The sequence below is a fragment of the Aphis gossypii genome, chromosome 1 (genome assembly GCF_020184175.1).
Source record: "Aphis gossypii isolate Hap1 chromosome 1, ASM2018417v2, whole genome shotgun sequence".
Taxonomy (NCBI): Eukaryota; Metazoa; Arthropoda; class Insecta; order Hemiptera; family Aphididae; genus Aphis; species Aphis gossypii.
The window spans coordinates 56,653,214-56,672,601 of record NC_065530.1 but is presented as its reverse complement, the minus strand read 5'-3'; the positions used below and the strand labels follow the sequence as shown (position 1 = coordinate 56,672,601).

At 28.6% G+C, this 19,388-nt stretch overlaps 2 protein-coding genes across 5 annotated transcripts in view; one reads left to right on the top strand and one right to left on the bottom strand.

Moving 5' to 3' along the window:
• Positions 1 to 29: 29 nt before the first annotated feature.
• Positions 30 to 2,930, top strand: LOC114122815 (notchless protein homolog 1). The gene is made up of 11 exons (XM_027985584.2): positions 30 to 311; positions 407 to 570; positions 652 to 788; positions 870 to 1,062; positions 1,135 to 1,309; positions 1,411 to 1,528; positions 1,598 to 1,729; positions 1,817 to 1,934; positions 1,993 to 2,096; positions 2,162 to 2,288; positions 2,771 to 2,930. The coding sequence occupies exons 1-11, from the start codon at positions 174 to 176 to the stop codon at positions 2,781 to 2,783; spliced, it is 1,419 nt and encodes a 472-aa protein (XP_027841385.2). The 5' UTR covers positions 30 to 173; the 3' UTR covers positions 2,784 to 2,930.
• Positions 2,931 to 4,066: 1,136 nt separating this feature from the next.
• The window catches only part of LOC114122813 (receptor-type guanylate cyclase Gyc76C-like), a 42,060-nt gene continuing 26,738 nt past the window's right edge, over positions 4,067 to 19,388 (bottom strand). For 3 of the 4 annotated variants that reach the window (XM_050198653.1, XM_027985580.2, XM_050198652.1), the window contains exons 4-24: positions 17,620 to 17,945; positions 17,098 to 17,298; positions 11,939 to 12,004; positions 11,113 to 11,353; positions 9,404 to 9,550; positions 9,108 to 9,310; positions 8,850 to 9,027; positions 8,588 to 8,754; positions 8,213 to 8,506; positions 7,892 to 8,152; positions 7,579 to 7,650; positions 7,305 to 7,470; positions 7,074 to 7,226; positions 6,787 to 6,985; positions 6,579 to 6,719; positions 6,391 to 6,514; positions 5,958 to 6,056; positions 5,675 to 5,819; positions 5,325 to 5,581; positions 4,955 to 5,254; positions 4,067 to 4,884 (exon numbers count right to left, since the gene is read on the bottom strand). In XM_050198653.1, coding sequence (XP_050054610.1) covers positions 4,576 to 4,884; positions 4,955 to 5,254; positions 5,325 to 5,581; positions 5,675 to 5,819; positions 5,958 to 6,056; positions 6,391 to 6,514; positions 6,579 to 6,719; positions 6,787 to 6,985; positions 7,074 to 7,226; positions 7,305 to 7,470; positions 7,579 to 7,650; positions 7,892 to 8,152; positions 8,213 to 8,506; positions 8,588 to 8,754; positions 8,850 to 9,027; positions 9,108 to 9,310; positions 9,404 to 9,550; positions 11,113 to 11,353; positions 11,939 to 12,004; positions 17,098 to 17,298; positions 17,620 to 17,940 — 4,044 coding nt within the window. In that variant the 5' untranslated portion in view covers positions 17,941 to 17,945 and the 3' untranslated portion in view covers positions 4,067 to 4,575. Of the gene's footprint in view, positions 4,885 to 4,954; positions 5,255 to 5,324; positions 5,582 to 5,674; positions 5,820 to 5,957; positions 6,057 to 6,390; positions 6,515 to 6,578; positions 6,720 to 6,786; positions 6,986 to 7,073; positions 7,227 to 7,304; positions 7,471 to 7,578; positions 7,651 to 7,891; positions 8,153 to 8,212; positions 8,507 to 8,587; positions 8,755 to 8,849; positions 9,028 to 9,107; positions 9,311 to 9,403; positions 9,551 to 11,112; positions 11,354 to 11,856; positions 12,005 to 17,097; positions 17,299 to 17,619; positions 17,946 to 19,388 lie in introns of those variants that run through there. The other variant, XM_027985581.2, reaches the window with a different exon arrangement.

Genomic DNA, 19,388 nt, shown 5'->3' with positions numbered 1-19,388 from the left:
CATTATCACAATTTTCAAAATATGTTTTTGAAAGATATGCCGCGCAGATGACAGATCCGGTCCATCTCAATAGTCAATATTCAAGTTGTTCATGCGTTGTTATTAGTCGAATTTTGTACAGTATTTACTATTTTGCTTATAGACTTACGTTGTTAATAGTCACTTAAAACAAAATGACCGAGGACGCAGTGAGCACGGTGTTGGCCCGTTTCAAATCGGAAACGGGCGAGACGGTCAGCAACATGATGGATCTGCCTCGAAATGTTACCGTCGATCATTTACAATTGATTTGCAATTCGTTGCTCAAACAAGTAATAATTGACCGATTTCCTAAACTATCGTGTCTTAATACCTGTATAGTGAACTTCACGTAGCGAATAAATTAACAAAAACGATACAATTTTAGGATGAGACTGTGCCTTACGCATTTTTTGTCGATGACAAAGAAATCACTGGCAATCTAGATGAATGTCTTGATGCAAAACAAAAATTCAGCACTGAACTCGTAGTAGATATTGTCTATCAAGAACAAGCTGTGTTCAAAGTTCGTCCTATCACCAGATGCACTAGGTCAGTATTTTAATGCTGTGTAAAATGTGTACACAGGCGATTAGTTTTGTATTGTTGTAAATTACTGTAAATTGTATTTAGTTCGTTACCAGGACACGCAGAAGCTGTGATATCAGTTCAGTTCAGTCCAGACAGTCGGAAGTTGGCTAGTGGGTCTGGTGACACCACGGTCAGGTTTTGGGATCTTGACATGCAAACACCATTGCATACCTGTGAAGGTTTGCCTCTTATTAATGACTTTAAATTTATTCATTATTAATATTGATTAACTCATATTTATAATATTATGTTTATTAAAGGTCATAAAAATTGGGTGTTGTGTATTGCCTGGTCTCCAAATAGTAAATATTTAGTTTCGGGTTGCAAAAATGGAATGATAATGTCTTGGAATGTTGAAACTGGCAAACGGGTTGGTCCACCGATGACCGGACATAAGCAATGGATTACTGCTCTATGCTGGGCTCCATATCATTTATCTCCAGAGTGTAGAACGTAAATAAGATACTTAATTTTTTCTATTTTAAAATTTATATTTATTTCTACAAATTCATAATATTGTTCTAGATTTGCGAGTAGTAGTAAAGATGGAGATGTCCGTATTTGGGATGTAATACTTGGTCAGTGCCAAAGATCTCTTACTAGTCATACCCGTAGTATTACTTGCTTAAAATGGGGTGGTACAGGCTTATTGTATAGCAGTTCACAAGATCGTACGATTAAAGTTTGGAGAGCCGATGATGTTAGTAGTGAATATACATACTTTGATTTAAAATAACCATACTGGTATTTTAATTTTATGATGAAATACAGTACAAGCCTTTATTTTTATGTTATGTTTAGGGTGTTTTATGTAGGACGTTGGAAGGCCATGCTCATTGGGTGAACACTCTTGCTCTTAGTACTGACTATGTGATAAAAACAGCAATGGTACCCCTACCTTGTTCCAATGTTGACAAAAGTATACTTATTTTCTTTTGTTAAAATGTTATTTATTAATTTTTTATAAGTGCTAATACGTGTTTTTTAGATGATAATGTATTAGCCGAGGCTAAAAAACGATATGAAGCTGCTGTCGCAAATGGTGGCGAACGGTTAATTTCTGGATCAGATGATTTTACGCTTTTTTTGTGGGCCCCTGAAAGTAGTAAAAACTCTATTGGTAATAATTCTTATTGATCCTGTTCAAAATAATCATCTGCGTGTATAATATATCAACAACAATTAAAAAATTTGTCTTATCATTTAGCAAGGATGACTGGACACCAACAGCTAATCAATTGTGTACAGTTTTCTCCTGACACACGAATAGCTGCGTCTGCTTCATTCGATAAATCTATAAAACTATGGGATGGAAAAACTGGACAGTAGGTTTAGTAATCTTTAAAATAATTCATGTGTTGATAAAAAATTGGGTTTTCTTAGATTTCTTGGAACAATGCGAGGACATGTACAAGCAGTTTACATGATATGTTGGTCAGCCGATTCTAGACTATTAGTTAGTGGAAGTGCAGACTCAACATTAAAAGGTCTTTATATTTCATTAATTAATTCTAACATACAATTTTAACCAGAATTATTGTTATATTTTTAGTATGGGATGTGAAAGCCAAAAAATTACAAGGTGATCTTCCAGGTCATGCTGATGAAGTTTTTGCTGTTGATTGGTCCCCAGATGGACATAAAGTTGCTTCTGGCGGAAAAGACAAAGTACTTAGACTGTAAGTGTTAATATTTAAAAAAAAAAATTATACTTTTAATACATTTTTATTTTATTTATATTGTTTAAACGAATAAACATATTTTATAACTTTCTGTATGAATATTTTATCTTGTAGTAAAAGTTAAAATTCTAAAGCTTGGTGGACTACTAGTTCACTACTTATTCTATTTATAATTGTACTAAATTAAAAAAATTCATTATACATAATAATATTTGTAATTATATTTCATTAGATGAATATGATGGATATTTATGTTTTATTCTTAATTTTGTCATTTCTTGTTCATATTTATTTTATTTTATCGACAGATAATTAAATTATAATTTAGACTTTATAAAACCATAGATTGGAAAATTAAAAAATGATGATTACATACTTTAAGTAAATGCCATTAGATTCTGTTGAAGTGTAAAAATGAATCAGAATGTTAGGTTATTTGTTATTGCTAATTTACAACTTTTTTTAATTATTTGTTTCAGGTGGACACATTAATTGTTTAAAAGCGTTAATCAAAAACAAATTATTTACACTGTTCATAACATATTTTTATACATCATTGAATTTTCAATATATTAAATTTAAAAATTATGTAAATAAATATTTTTATTATGTGTAATATATGAATTGTTGTTTCTTAAATTATTTCTATTTCTTTTGTTCCACTCTCCATAAATTGAAGTAAAATTTATCCAAACATTTTGTAATAGTAGAGTTTATTAAACATATCACAGATATTTATATCATACAAGCACTCTCTGCTTACAATTATTGTTCAAAACTTAATCAAGATTTGTAACAGAATTAAACCACGATAACTTTTTTTTGAAATTTTTAAGAAAACTCAGGATCCCAACTTATTATACCGAGTGAATACTAAATAAATCCAAAATTTAAGATTCCTGGCAACTCATATCTCGTAAAAACTGTTAATGGTCAGAATAATGCTAACCCAACTCTCTGTCTCTTTAAAAAATGAAGAACATTTTATTGAGACAATTACTTTCTGTTAGAGGATAGGATAATGTATGAGTAAGCCTATGTAAGACAAAAATTATGTTTTTTTTTTTTTAAACACTATCAACGGTCGTTTAATATCCAAAATGATAGAATACTGAATAGTTACTGAAAACAAATACAAAGCTTAATAAAAACAATTAAGTTGTAATAATTTTGGATTGGTATAAATAATATAATTAATATAAATATTAAATTAAAAATTAAATTCAAACATTTAACAAGACTGGAAAATAATGAATTATTATCAATGAGGGTACATTGTTTGGAAAAAAATAACGAAGAAATAAAATAATTTGATAAATATTATCTCACATAGTTTTAAGATGCAAATTTTAAAAAGATGAAGCTACAATAATATGATGGTAAATAATGAAAACAATTTTTTTTACTATAATGCTAAGTCACATTCAAAAACTAATAACAAATATACAGAATTATGACCAATAATACTTAGCCCAAAAAAAAAAAAAAAAATGAAATGATCATTTAAATATATAAAAAAAAATTGAAGAAATCCAAATTGCTCTATTTAGTTTAATTTATAATATCTAAAAACTTTGAACAATTATATAACTTAAAAAAAAAAAATAAACAAACAAACAAAATATATTTAATAAATATAAATCTATATATATCTATATATTTTATAATATTATTATCTATTGTAATAATGTAGTAACTTTGACCATTAAAAAATAATTAAACTATTAATATTATCAAATGAGTAAAAATAAAATAAATAACTACAACAAAATATATTTAAGAGACACATTATTTTATTATAGATACCTATTAATTTATTGAATGGCACAATAATTAGGTAATAATAATAACAATATAATAATATATCCATAATAATAATAATGATAAAAATAATAAATAATCAATGGTACCTATCCAACAACTTGGTGATGTGATTTTCTGCTTAAATCAAAAGTAAGAAATACCAACAAATCCTAATTATTGTTTCATTTAACTCACGTTTTATGTAACACAATAAAAAGTATTTGTCTAAAAAACATTTATTATATTATGTATATTGTATATACGGCCGGCATAAATGAAGCCAATGATATAACTGTGCATTTTTTTTTTTTTTTTAAGCAGAATACAGGCTATAATCAAAATTGTCAAAGAATTGTGAAGTGTTATACAGCACTTCAATTGTGTTTGATTACAATATAATAATTTTCCCTATTTTTAAGTTTTTTTTTTAGTGATAATTTAACTTGAAATTATTTTCAAACCTAGTATGATACTTATTGATTTAAACTACACTCTCCTTGTCAACAATCTGTTGCCTGTCTGAATACGTTTTACGTAATGATACTTCGCTAGTTCGACAAGATGTAGCAGTGCCATTGAATAATCCAACCAACCAACTCCTAATTGAATTTCTTGAAACCAATTTTTTTCTATGCGGTTCCATGGAAATGTCTTCGAAAGAATGCCATCGTTTATTGTCTTCTATTGACAATAAAGGGGTGTATTGAAGGCTCCCATTAACTACAGTTTCATCGACATTTTCTTCACAGTGCTCTTCTTTTGTGCATTGATCATTAAGAAGTTTTGAATCCTATGCAAACAAATAATTTTAAGATAGTATATATGTGTGTGTTTTTATAGAGTAATATTACTATTCTAACCTCTAATGAACGACAACTTCTTTTGATCATTGAGCTCACTCTGCTAATGTGTTTGTTAGGAAATGGATCCATAGACGTAGAATGTATCATTTGTTTACGTCGTGGTTCAAGCAGAGGATAAGGTAAAGGAGTTGGTCTCTGTTCGTGGAGTATAGTCTGACTGTCCTTGGCATTTTGATCAAATGAATTTCCTCGTGGAGCAAATGATGGCCGTCTACTGCCGTGTTCTCCAAAGTTGTATAATTTCGGACTGTGGCGTTTTGATCCACAAAACAGAGGAGGTGATTCAGTCAAATCCACCTAAAAAAATTTTTTTCATCAAAATTATAGCCATAATAGGCATAGGAATTTCATGGTTTATTTTACATACATCTCTTCTTTTGATAGCCTTTTCAGTTGTCCCTTCAAGCCAATAAGTGAGTACATCTCCTTTTCCTTTCATGTTAACATATCCACGTTCTTTGATTATATAACCTCCTAGTTCATCAAGAGCATTTTTACATTGTTGACTTATGTGAATTTTTAAAGGTTCACCATTAGATTCCATTCGTGAAGCTGTATTTACAGTATCACCAAACAGACAATACCTAGGCATTGTAAGACCAACTACACCAGCGACTACAGGTCCTATTCATTTCCAAATATTAGCAATTTAGATAAGTAATAAAAATAATGAATTGCTATAAAAATCTTATGATTAATCAAGACATCATGTAATACCTGTGTGAATTCCTATACGTAATTTTAACGTAGCTTCTGGGTGATGTGCAATTTTGTGATGTTTTACGGCTTCAAGTAAATTTAATGACATCGAAGCTATTTCACCGGAATTTCTATTACCATTTCTAATAGGCAACCCTGACACCTATAATAAGCATTAAACAATATAGTTTCTATTTGATAATTGTAATTTGTAATAAAACAAAATAAGTGAATACTAATATATACTATGTAAATAAAATTAGTAATTGAATAAGGTAAGAACAATAAATTTAATACATACCACCATGTAAGCGTCTCCTATTGTTTCAACTTTGTAAACATCGTAGCCTTTAATGATTTTGTCAAATAATGTGTAAAGATCGTTTAAAAAATTTACAACCTTAAATACAAAAATTAGTAATTATTATATAATTTGTATTTTTTTACTATTTAATATTTGTATGCTAGGTTGCATAAAAAAAATTAATTAAAATATTTAACGGTTGTTACGAAATAACATTTGCCAGAATCTCAGTGCTCTATAATCTGATTTTCTAAAATTAAATAACCAACCATGGGTTACTAAATATTGTTAAAGGGACCATTGGCTCACAATTGATTCATTACACTATAAGTGATTGTGTATGCAGCCTGGTTTTAATATATTAATATTTTTATTATCTATATTATACAGAAAAAAAAAAACTTTTCTATTTAATATTTATATAACTAACCTGTAAAGGAGTACTCTCAGCAGACATTGCAGTAAAACCAACAATATCACTAAAGTAAATGGTAACTGAATTGTATGATTCTGGTTCAATACCGTGTCCTAGAGTTAATTGTTTTGCTACTGGCCTGTTAAGTAATATGAAATTTAAGTTTAAATTTAATAAATCAAAACTACCAAGTTAATAATTACGCTGGAAGCATCCTATGTAATAAATCTTCAGTTTTTTGTTTTTCTTCATACACTTCATGTGTACGTTGATTGACTATATCTTCAAGATTGTTTGCGTATTTTTCCATCATGTCCATCATTTGATCCATTATATTTTTATGTCTAAATTAATAAGATAGGGCACATTAAAAATATGTGGTAAATAATAACGATATAATGACCAACATACTTTCCATCTTTCATTTTTTTAAGTCTGGCACGTATCATGCCAAAGTCTGGTCTATTTTCTGGTGATTCATCCCAACAATCGGTAATGCATTGGATGACATAGTCTTCTGCCATTTCACAGTCTCTCAAATGATGTATACTAGGCCTCAGTGGCACACCATTTACTTCATCATAACCTAACCTAACCAGTCTTATAATTTCTGGTAATAAACACAAATGTAACTTAAATATTTTATCTGGGGCTCACGGGTTTTTACCTAAAAAATTGTTACCTTTCATGTATCTAACCTTTAGGTTCTTCGACGCCGCAAGCACCAAAAGGACCTCGTCGACACATTATTTCATGCAAGATAATAGAAAAAGCGTATACATCCGCTTTTTGTGTTCCCTTTACGGATGCATTAGAGTCTCTTAATAGCTCTGGAGCTTTCCATAATAAATCTAAAAGTAAAAATATAAGTAAATATATTGTATAAAGATTTTTAAATGATAATGATTATAATTTATGAAAAAGCTTACTTCTATAATACTCATGTTCACCAATAGAGTCGTTTTCCGCGCCTTGCCTCAAATCATGTAGACCAAAATCAGTGACTTGCAATACCCAACGACTAGTTACAATACAATTAGATGATTTTAAGTTCCCATGACAACCTAAAGGCGAGTTGTGTATAAATATCATACCCTGCACAACAATGGGGTACACTAACGATTGACACGTTCAATTAAATTAGAATGTAATTAGCATTAATAACAGAGTTATTAGACCAATGTAAAGCCGGTTACAACTTACTCTGATGAGATCGTGAACTAAAGATGTGATAAACATTTTGTCTAGTTTAATATCTTCATTTTCTATTATATCCTACATAAATATAAAGTAAAAAATTAATTTACATTAATATATTTTATGCAATAAGAGAACATTCTAAGGTTTGACAATTGAACATTTCCATATGAAATACTACTATAGAGGAACTGATCAATGGCAGGAGCAAAAGGATGGATAGAAGAATTTATTGAGCCCCAGCATATTCTCTCATTGAACAGAATATAATACATATATAGGTTTTATAAACATATAATTAAATCAAGAAAAAACTCACATAGAGACTTCCTTTAGCACAATAATCGGTAACTATAAGTATTCGTAATGGTTCAATAGTAGCACCGATAAAAGAGTTCACGTTGCTGTGCTTTAAATCTCTCAATAATCTCATTTCTTTCATTTGTTCTCTAGAAATGTCTTTGCGCTTTGAAAATTTTAATTCTTTAATTCTAACTGTTATGTTACGATAATGACCAGTCGTTGCAAAAACTTGAAGTCCACAACGGGATTCATATGAGGTAGCCGAAACCAAACTCAACTAAACAACAATATCAGTTTGATAAAATTAAAAATACTCAACTTAAATGAATGCAGTTACTTTGCTTGGAGATGAAACAATATCTTTATTGTAATATCCAAGCAGATCTGATGGGTCTATTTTCCACAATAGTCCTTCAATTTCTAATTCTATTTTCCATTTTCTATATATAGACAGGGTGATAACAAATGCACAGAATAAAGTTAGCCCCAAAACTGTAGCGACTATAATGGAGCTTTTTTCCATGTCATTTTTTTTGCACAACTCATTGTTGAAGCCACAACTCGGTTCATCGTCTGGTCGACTTTTACCGGGCCATTCAATTTTTAAATTAGGAGAGTTCAATTTGTACTCCTACACTTACAAGTAACAATATAATATCAAACATTTAAAGAATGAAAAACAATTATTTATTACTAGATTGCATATTCTTACCAGTAATTCACCGTGGTAGAATTGAGCCACAGGAATCATGTAATACGGGCAAGAGAAATTTCCTTCATTCAAATGGTATTGAAAATCGTGCGACTTCAAAGCTACCACCGAATAGTTTCCTTCCGAATCACCATTAATGTCTAATTTGATTGTTGCACCAGTAATGCCTATAAAGAAATTACATTGTATAATATATTTATAGTAATACAGTAAATAACTACCATACCTATTAGTTACAAATGTATTTTTAATTTCTACTTACTCTGGTATGTTATATTCTTGACAAGTGTCTCAATGATAAGTGTTCCATTATAAGCTACTTCATCGATCATTTCACCTGTTAATTCCCGACCGTTTGCTTTATCTCTAAGCAAAAGATCTAATGTTCGTGCATATAACATAACCGAATCGTACAAATAGGCAGCATAAATGGACACAAACTGTAAGTCGACAAAAAATAATTTAGTGTTACGATCGAAACATATAAAGTACTTGAAAAAATAAGGTGGACAGTACTTGCCTTGACATATGATGCGTTTTTAAACACGGTTGGGGTTGGAAATTTAAACGGTTCTTTGCTGGTGTATTCTGAAACTTTATTTGTGAAAACTCCATATTTTTCAGGTGACGGTGGAGAGGCAACAATAACCAACAACGAACGGGCACGCTTGAGAAAATTTTTCTCTTCCATACAATTCGACATATCGAATGAATCACGTTGTCCTACATGAAGCAAAATCAAGACACGAAAATAAGTTTAATATAATAATATAATATATACGTTTAAATAATAAAATATTAAAATATTATAATTACTCCACAAATATTGTTGAGAGTCTTTCCAAGTGTTGATCTTAGTATCCGCAAAAATGACCATGTAATCACCGTTGTCGAATAGCTGTAAGGCATGCATTGTGTTCATCATGTCCACCAGTGATTTAGCAACGCCCAAAAATACGTAAACTAAAAAATAAAATGTAGGTATGTCAAAAAAAAAAATTTAACTATCAAAATATTTATAGTACTACAGACGTAGGATGGGCAGAAGCCATGTATTAATTAATTATTAAATAATATTATGATAAATTATATAATTAAGTTACGTTCAGAAGTTATAATACATTTGTTTGATACATTATTCGGAAAGTTAATAGCACGTTGTACCTACGTTAAATACCTACATATTATTATCGCGACTGTCGCTGCAAACTAAAAAAACTAATTAATTTGATTCCGATACATAATTATCCAAGTTTTTTCCTAGGATAATTAAAAGGAGTTTAATATAGCTTGAAAGTTATGAAATGTGTATTAATTAAATATACATAATTTGATTTATTTTATAATAAGTACCTACTCCTAATAAGTACCTATAGTAAAAAAAAAAAAAATGAAGACGCGAGGTTACTTCATCGAGATACTCATTGTTCAAATACAAATGATGTGTAGATTACTATAATATTAATTAAACCGTTTATTGTACGAAAAAATATAATAATACTCAATCATACATAAGTAATAAGTATTTTATGACCAAATAAAAATAATAATATATAACCAACAATTAATTATTAAAATAAACAATCTTTGTTTTATTTTATTAAACAGTACAAAAAAATATTATTCGTATAAAATATTATTAAACACTATAAATAGTGTTAATATTATACAGTAAATAAAAAGTTAGAAAATTAGGTTGTTTTTAGACATAAATTTTAAAAAGTCCTATATATAAGCGGTGGTATATTATTATGGGCAATGAATTCTACAAGAATATACCTAGCTATAGTATTATAATAAAATTAATCTATTCGTATTTGAAGTATAAATTAATAATTATACTATTTTCAAATCACATTAATCTCTTAACTCTTTTTAAAAATTCGAGGAAAGAAAATTGAATAGTCGTTTATTAAATTAATTATAGTTTTTTTTTATTATCTCTCGGAAATATTTTAAATTATGTTTGAATCGATAAAATACAGTATTGGTTTTACAATGATTTTTTTTTGTTTGAAGACATAATATAGTAGAAAAATGATTCAATAATCTTTTATAACTTTGATAATGGTTTCTGGTAGTAAATAATAATTAGTTGGTATTTGGAGGGGGGTAGATATAAATAATAGTAAATAAAGTAAATATAAGAACTTTTTTTTTAAAAAAATTAAATTTTCATTCAATTCAGTTTTCGACAAAATCGGTTTTGTTTTTTTCTTATAATTATTAAAAAATGGATAGTTTATACAGAGACTCAAATTTTTCAACAAATACCATAATAGCAGACTAGTCATGATATAGTTTCAAAGTATTTTGACTATTTTTGAACTATTTATAGATATTTAAAATTTTGTTTAATAGTACAAAAGTTTGAGAATCACAAGGTTTCTTATATTGTTGTTATAAAGTTATATGACATTGCAGCGACAGTTACGATATTCAATTATAGGTGACACGGAGAAAATACATTTATGTGTTAGTGTAATTATGTGTAACCAGTGAATAAGGTGAGTAAAAAATCTTACTTCTGGTATTGACCATAGTTTCTTGTACTACTGAGTACCAATGCCCTACGTTGCAGCACGACTGATCTTGTTCACAGCATTGGTGCGGATCGACAATCGTCATGAAATGGTTTATGGTCATGTTGGCTTGTAACGCTTGGATTTTCAAAGACTCGGCTACGTTCTTCCAGGGTTCTTCTGTGATTATGCTGAACTTCTTCCAGTTGTAATACCTTAGCAAGGATATAATCGATTTGGTGATCTATGAAAAAATATAAAAAAACACAAATTAAATCATTTTTAGTTTTATATAGTAGGTAATAGGTACATGTTATTTTGAATGTTCGCCAACGGCACCGAATATTTTATTGACTATCTGAACTAACTTATTACACATCGTGTTTTTGTGTGAATGTTTCTATGTAATATACAGTAAAATCTAAACTGAAAAAAATGCCTAATATTTAAATATATTTAATTAAGTTTCTGTGTGAGATCAACGATACTAAAAAGTTTGATTTAAAAATGTATACTATTGATAATGGTTATGGTTGTATAAAATATATCGATTTACAATAAAAAAAAATCTATAAATTAATAATTATATTTTTTTTTCCAACAAAAAGCATAGTGTAAAAAAAAAAAAAATTAGTGAACTTTTCCATTTAAGTTACATATATATTTTGAAACCATCGGAGTAAAATATATGAAACTATGTATATTGTATATCCGTCTTAGTCACCTCGTTTACCTAACTATTTTTACCTGTGATATTCGGCGCAATTGCCATGCCAGTTATTTTATATGATGATTATATAGATATAGTTGTATATTTTTATTTCATTACTTGAGTGTCCGGAGGTTCAGTTCGAGCAAACGTCGGTACTTGCGATGCTTTGTAATCGGCACATTTCTGAAACATGTTAAATATAGCTAGGTTATAGTCGGCGCATAATATTCTATCAAATGATTCGTAAGTCTTAATAAAATAAGATTTATAAAACGCTCTATCATTATACACAAAATTATGTGATGTGTGTTTAATATCTAATATAATAAGTAATAACACAAATAAATTTATCTATACTACGTGCTATTGAAATCAATTTATATTTTTGTATAATTAGATTCTTTGCGAATGAATAATAATATAAAAGATAAATAACAAAATTGAAGTTTAAAAAAAACATAACGGCGTTCAAGGTAAAGAAAATAATTAATATTTATTTATTATATTGTAACCATCATTATAGTATATTATTACATAACTGAGGTTTATAAAAAACGTTGTTACTTAAACACTTTAAACAGAAAAAATGTACGAACTAGACTACGCACACTTGAGGGGGTGGCCTAAGGCCTAAGTCGTCTAAGATCGTTTCTTAGTAGCTAATACTTAATAATTCATAACCTAAATAATGTTATATAATACTGTAATAAAAAATCAATGCTATTATTATGAACAAGAAAATCTGAACAAGATTGACTCGTTACTACAATTTTTGTGTTATATAAATCAACGACTATTGTGAGGACACCCACTTATGTGATCTGTATGTTGAGTAGACTCTTATGATAATTTAATTTTTAAGCGAATTATATAAATGTACTAAAATGTTCCTCTATGGTCGTATATAATAATATATATATACCTACTACTTCCGTTTATCTAATGGGTGTTGGAAAACATGACAAATTTTTACTAAAAGCAGAAATTATTAGAATTTTGATGTCTAGAACCTTAGACCTAAGTGGATATCAGAGTTTGAACTCCTCCGTGACAAAATTCAAAGACGAAAATATTTTCGAGATATTGTAACGTGAAATTACGATTAAAATCGTAAATTTCGTTCACTCAACATCCTTCTTCAGTTTCATTACTACCGTTTATTAAATATTATATTAATTAATTAAATTGTAATTTTGTATATTTAATCAATGTTATTATTATCCATGCTACCGCTTTTCCGCTAGGACGAGCAAGTGCTTAAACCGCTATACATTTCTTAGAACAGCTCAAACGTTTGATAGTAAATATTTATTTTTTTATTGGCCATAAATGATTACTATTTGAATTTAGGAACGAAAATTATTTTCACAGGAGAAGAAAGCTATAAGAGGATTTAGCTTTACCAATACCTATAGAATGACGGCGGGAGCTGTCTTCCAACTGTATACACATGGCCGCGCGCCGTTTCTAGTCGAAAACATAAACCTAACAAAACGGTAAAAAGTACAAAGATCTGTCATCAGCTATTTATAGCAGAAAACGACCTTGAAAAATGCTTGAGCACACGTTAACCAAAACGCTATGTATAGATTTTTTCGTCGTTCGTTTTCACATCCGTTGACTACGTTATATAATATAACCTTGGGGTTAGACAATGACTACCCTATTTGTCAACCAGCTATGGGTATACATACCCCAATCGGTAGACGCAGATACTATAGTGTATCTTCTATAGTATAAAAAGGCCTCAGTGTTGTGAGAGACGACAATTAAATGCATTTCAGTTGCATATGTTAAACAATTGTGATGGGTTCCGTAAAAACATAATAACATATTAACTATATAAAAGACAATAATAAAATTATAATATTTTGTTATTGTTCTAATATACTAAGTACATAATACCGTTAAAATATCGTAAACTCGGCATCGACATGTAATTTCACAGTATTCCTACCGTTAAACGAAAATGTTGAAATAATAATAAATAATACTTTGTACAATTATAATAATACAATAACTAAAGGGGAAATAATTGATGCACGCGGATAGATTATTAATTTATTAAAAACTATTTTTATAAGAACTCTAAAGTTTGGCGATGTTTTCAAACAACAGCAGTTACTTATTCTGTTTTTTCATAATTTTTACATTATAATTAATTAATTGCTCGTATTAAACTATGCAAAAAAAAAATATTATTTATTTATTTATTTGAAGTCATATGATACTTTAAAAGTTGCACAATTTATAACTATAGTAATATATAGTTTACTTAAAGACAAAGCAGAGTATACGTTAAAAAATGATTTACAATAAAAATCACGCAAAATGAAATCCATTAAATAATATTTAATCTAGGTGGCCGAAAAACTAAAATAATTTATTAAACATAATATTATATTGGTATTTATACCATGTTAATACATAAAAACTAAAACAGTACAGTAGGTTGTGTATAATAATACAAATAATACAGTAAAAACCAAAGAAATGTTGCAATTATGTGTAAACATAAGTTTTTTTCGTAAACGAATTGTACATAAAGTGTATATTTTAATTACACATCAGATGAACTAAAAGTATATAAAAATTTTGCAAACAACACTAATAATAACCGGAACCTAACCGTTCATAAAACGCACGCTATGTTCTTCTCATATTAATGACTTTGGCGGAGGTTATAAGATTTTAAACGACGTTATGAGTTGTATTCAATGTCGTAAAACACACTTTGTGTGTACTCACAAACGTAATTGAAAAATAAAAGTGGATTTACCAACTTATGAAGTACTTACAAAGCGAGTACATGTTTTCCTTTATTTTATTACTTAAGTCTTATAGTTATAACATTAACAAGAGTATACATAAAAAAAAATTAAAAAAAAAATTGAAAATTATTGATAAAATTTCCAGTAGGTATGATATAAGTGTAGTTTAGTGGGTGGACTGAGATGGTTTTTTTTTTAAATAAAAAAGCAATACGTATAAACACGGAAGTCTCTTAATCACTGTAATCGTAAAAAAATGATATTATATTCATCCTAAAAATTTTACTACAGCAGTCCATATACATTTTCAATACCTATATAAATGTATTATATTTTCATATACCTACTTATTGTAGGTATATTGCATTGCACTAAACATCATTGATAATATAATTTACATTTAATTGTTTATTTAAGTATATGGTTGAAAAAAAATTCTGATTATAATGCAAAATATGATGAACATAGTTAAAAATCAATAACAAATCAAATTACACAATTAATATAATGAAACGGCACATAGAAAAAATGCTGTATAAAATAAAATAACATTATTTTTTTTTTTTTGTTATGGCTTAATTATTATAATACAATTGTATAAATATATAGTAATGTTACATAAACCATTAAAAAAAAAAATAAACTTAAACCTTTAGAAATGGAAAAAACATTTAACATAGTTTTTACAGCCTTGTGAAGTATTGTTTTTATAGTTATTATTATTGAGTATAAAATGGTATACGCAAGTATTATATCTCATTAATATATAAACCCTAACAACCAATACAGAAATATTAAGAACAAAATTGCTTCAGACCTTGGGGGTATACAAATATATTAGATATAAAATTTAAATTATGTTTTGTAATTAAAAAAAAAAAAATTATAGGTACACATTGAATCATTGAAATTCGAAAGTTATATTTGAATAGGCGTGTCAAAGAAAAATGTAAACGAATTTATAATTCGAATGAACCTAAAAAAAAATATTACAACTATCATGTTTAAAATATAATTGTTTTTTACTATATATGTTTTAATTTATATATATATATTTTAAGTTGATACTATTATTATACGAACACCTATGAGGAGGCTATTAATTTTCTCGTACCTATTATAGAAAGTCAAACTGTCACTGTGTTATCCTCTTCTACAAGTATATGCAAACAAATTATTAGATTAATGGATAAGAAACAATTTTCACGACGGCGATCAAATTGCTGAACATAATATACTTATATACATTATTAGCAATCAATCTTTTCAAATATTGTTGACTTGTTGTTCTTAGAATATGTTTTGTGAACATTTTATGATATTGAATTGTTTGTATAAAACTATTAAATTTCATCGTAACGTTATTATTTTTATACTATAAGTATGATTAATAGGGTAGACATAAAAAATAGTTTATCAACGCGTATAATATAACAATTATTAAGAACACGAACTTACAGTATGCACATTGTACACTATCGAAATAGTGAGTTCAATTTTATTAATAATTTAACTACGTCTATAGCGGAGGACTATCGATATGCTGTCAGCAAAAAATGTATAGGTCCGAGCAATAGTTAAGGAATCAAAAAACTATATCTCCCACAATTTTTTTGAAAAAATGTACATAATAGGTAAGTCTTTAAGGACACTATTTAATCTTTGAAAAACCCTTAAATAAAAATAGTTTTTGTTAAATTTTTAAACAAATAATGAAACACGTAAGATATTTAAGAATAAAATATTTGTCATTAATGCTGTAAAATGTGTTTTATAAATATATATATAAATGAACCTATAAAAACCTTGCATAGTCCTTGTATTTTATAGTAACTATTTCAATAATAAGATTTTTTTTTATAAATATTATATTATCTTCGGTGTACATTAATTGTTAATCTTATTTTATTAATTAATCAGATACATAATTAGTTTTGATTATTTGAATGGATCAATCGAGAATGTCAATTAATTGCTTTATCTATATATGATGATGTACACGTGTGAGTTCGACTGTTGCAGCCGGCAATTGATTGTAAATATATCAATAATTGCCTACCCTTAATTACGATATATTAATAATACATATGACATATATACATTAAACATCGACAACATAATAATATACAACAACAATAATAATATGATCAAGCGAGAAAAACGGGCCGAGGAAAAGTAGGCGCAGTGTGTTCAACATCATTATATTATTATTATTATTAATAGTATTTAATACTCGTGCTGTACATCATAATAACATGATATACCTACACTTAAATGATGTAGATAATTTATCACTGGACACGCGTCTTGTTATCTCTATCAACTTTTGTTTTTTTAAAAGAAAGGTATACCTACTTGCATAAATGCACAGTAAATAGTACAATAGAAACTATACATACCTACCTAATTTAGTTTATAGAACCTAATATATTCTGTTTTAGAACACGGAACTTAATTTAGAGCTTGTCAAAAGTTTACAACCTAAAAAAAACCTAAGGTACTCACATAGCTAATCATTGGAATGTTCCACGCCTGCGCGACTATTGCCTCAGTATAACACGTATTGCCCTCGGGTCCGAAAAACACGGCCACCTTGTCGCATATCATCTGCGTGATCGTTTTGGTCGCGTGCACTGTTTCGCCATGCGTGTCCTCCCATTTCAACATCAGCGACACATTGGGCAACAGGTGCGGATCATCCTCGATCTGCGAACAAATCAAAAATCAAAAACCCGTTCTAGAAGCATTTACCATCTTCCATCTTCAGATCATGAAGCAAAGCTCGCTGTTTACGTGTACACATTGGTTTAAGGGCAATAGTAATAACACATTAAGCAAAATGTTCGAAAAAAGGCTTATATAGAATAATTCAATATATCTGGGGCCAGGTTGTAATTATTTAAATGCAAATACATATTGTATATCAAACAGTCGCATAAACGGCATGTTTCTCATCATAAAACGACTAAATATTAAAATATATTGTTTTGGGGAAAATATTATCGTATATTTTTATGGTATACTTGCCTCCTCGAGCGCCAAAGTTAAGGCTCCTGAAATTGACAGGCCTTGTCGGTTGTCCAATTTCCCCCTGGCCGCGGTCAGATAGCCGATCGTCAGATTCCGTAATATAGTACTGGGAGCTGCCGAGGCGGTGGTGGTGATGTTGTCGGCTGTCAGGGCGGTGGTGGTATTGGTAGATGAGGTGTAGGCGTCTGTGGTGTTGGCGACGGCGGCTGCGGACGACGAGCTGCCGGTGTTATCCGCCAGCGTCCCAGGAGGTCCGGTGAGAACGAACAACGCAAGCAACAAGATTAGGACCGCCGCCTTCGGTCGACCGTTCAGCATTTCACCTGCTCGAAACAGATACGTGTTAGAAATGTATATAGGCGTAATCCACGGTAAAAATATAATAACTATATGTATTATAGGTAAATTTATGCAGGTGTCGCTGCATGTGTAGGAAGGATTATGCTCCGAACACAAACATTTTAAGGGTGGCAAATATATTGTGTCAAATTATACGTATAAAGTACTTATACAAAAGATATATAGGTAATATATTGCTCCAATAATGATTTAACTTAGTTTACTTTTAAAACATTTGAAAAAATTATATGTTTAAATTCACTGAAACAGCTTTCTGTATCGTTTAAAATGGCCGAATAACCGCAGTACCTTTATATGCGTCATGAATGTAAAGGAATCGACAATGTTTTGGTAGTTGTATTGTTCCGTTCCAAATTCGGAATTATATTTATGGCTAAATTACGTCCGATAATACGCCTGATTAAGTCCGATAAAACAGCTAGTTGATATTGGATTTTCTATTTTAATTTTATTTACGTCATTTATTAGGTATTATAACAATATGAAGTATATATGGCATAATTATGATGACATGACTATTTTCATATAAATATGAATCAGTGGTAGCAGGTTGTCAATTTTCGGTACTCGATATAGTGATATTTGACAATAATATTTTTTTTAATACCTATTTGGTGCTTTAACTTTAATTTTTTGACTTAGGTTAGGTAATTGTGTGCTGACAATTCTAAGTCTGTAAAATAGTGAGGAAAAAATATTATTATTATTTTTTGTTTTTTGGACTAGGGTAAGGTATTTTTATTATCGTTACGAATTAAGTGTGAGTTTTGGGTACATGCGATAATATAACTATAATATGTTCGATGTTTTTAACAACAAATATTACTAACATGTTATATACCTACATCGAGGGACAGTAAATATAAAAAACAACTGACAATTCTTCAGAAATTGTATTAACTAACAATGTATAATTCAAATATTATCATATTTTATTATATCAAGTATCGACTCAATTCTGAGAATCGATAATAATGAACAGTAAATAATATAAGTTCACTGCACGAACAACGCAATTTATTTTTGTAACTACAATATTTACACGTATTTAAGTGTATCGATATTGATTAGTCTTTGAAAATACATGGAAAATAAAATTTAGAGTAGTTATATATATTTCTGCATAATGCATTTTCAAAAAATATCTAACACTTATTTTTTAATACATATTTTTATTTAATTTAGCCATATTTTATAAGCATACACGAAAAAGGAATGTGATATGGAATAATGTAACTTTTTCTAAGTTTATACTAGTTGTATCCATATTTTAAATGTACGATGATGTAATTTTCATGCAAATTTAATAAAATTGAATACAACTCAAGTATAATAAGGGTGTTTAAAGATGAAAATTTTTTAAAACCGTTTAAGTATTGAGACATTTGTAGTTATAGAAAACGTTT

Bases quoted from the DNA above. Each gene is read 5' to 3' on its own strand.
- LOC114122815 (XM_027985584.2), top strand. From the start codon at position 174: ATGACCGAGGACGCAGTGAGCACGGTGTTGGCCCGTTTCAAATCGGAA. The intron at 312-406 runs GTAATAATTGAC...ATACAATTTTAG, and splicing joins GCAATTCGTTGCTCAAACAA to GATGAGACTGTGCCTTACGC. The intron at 1,730-1,816 runs GTAATAATTCTT...CTTATCATTTAG, and splicing joins AAGTAGTAAAAACTCTATTG to CAAGGATGACTGGACACCAA.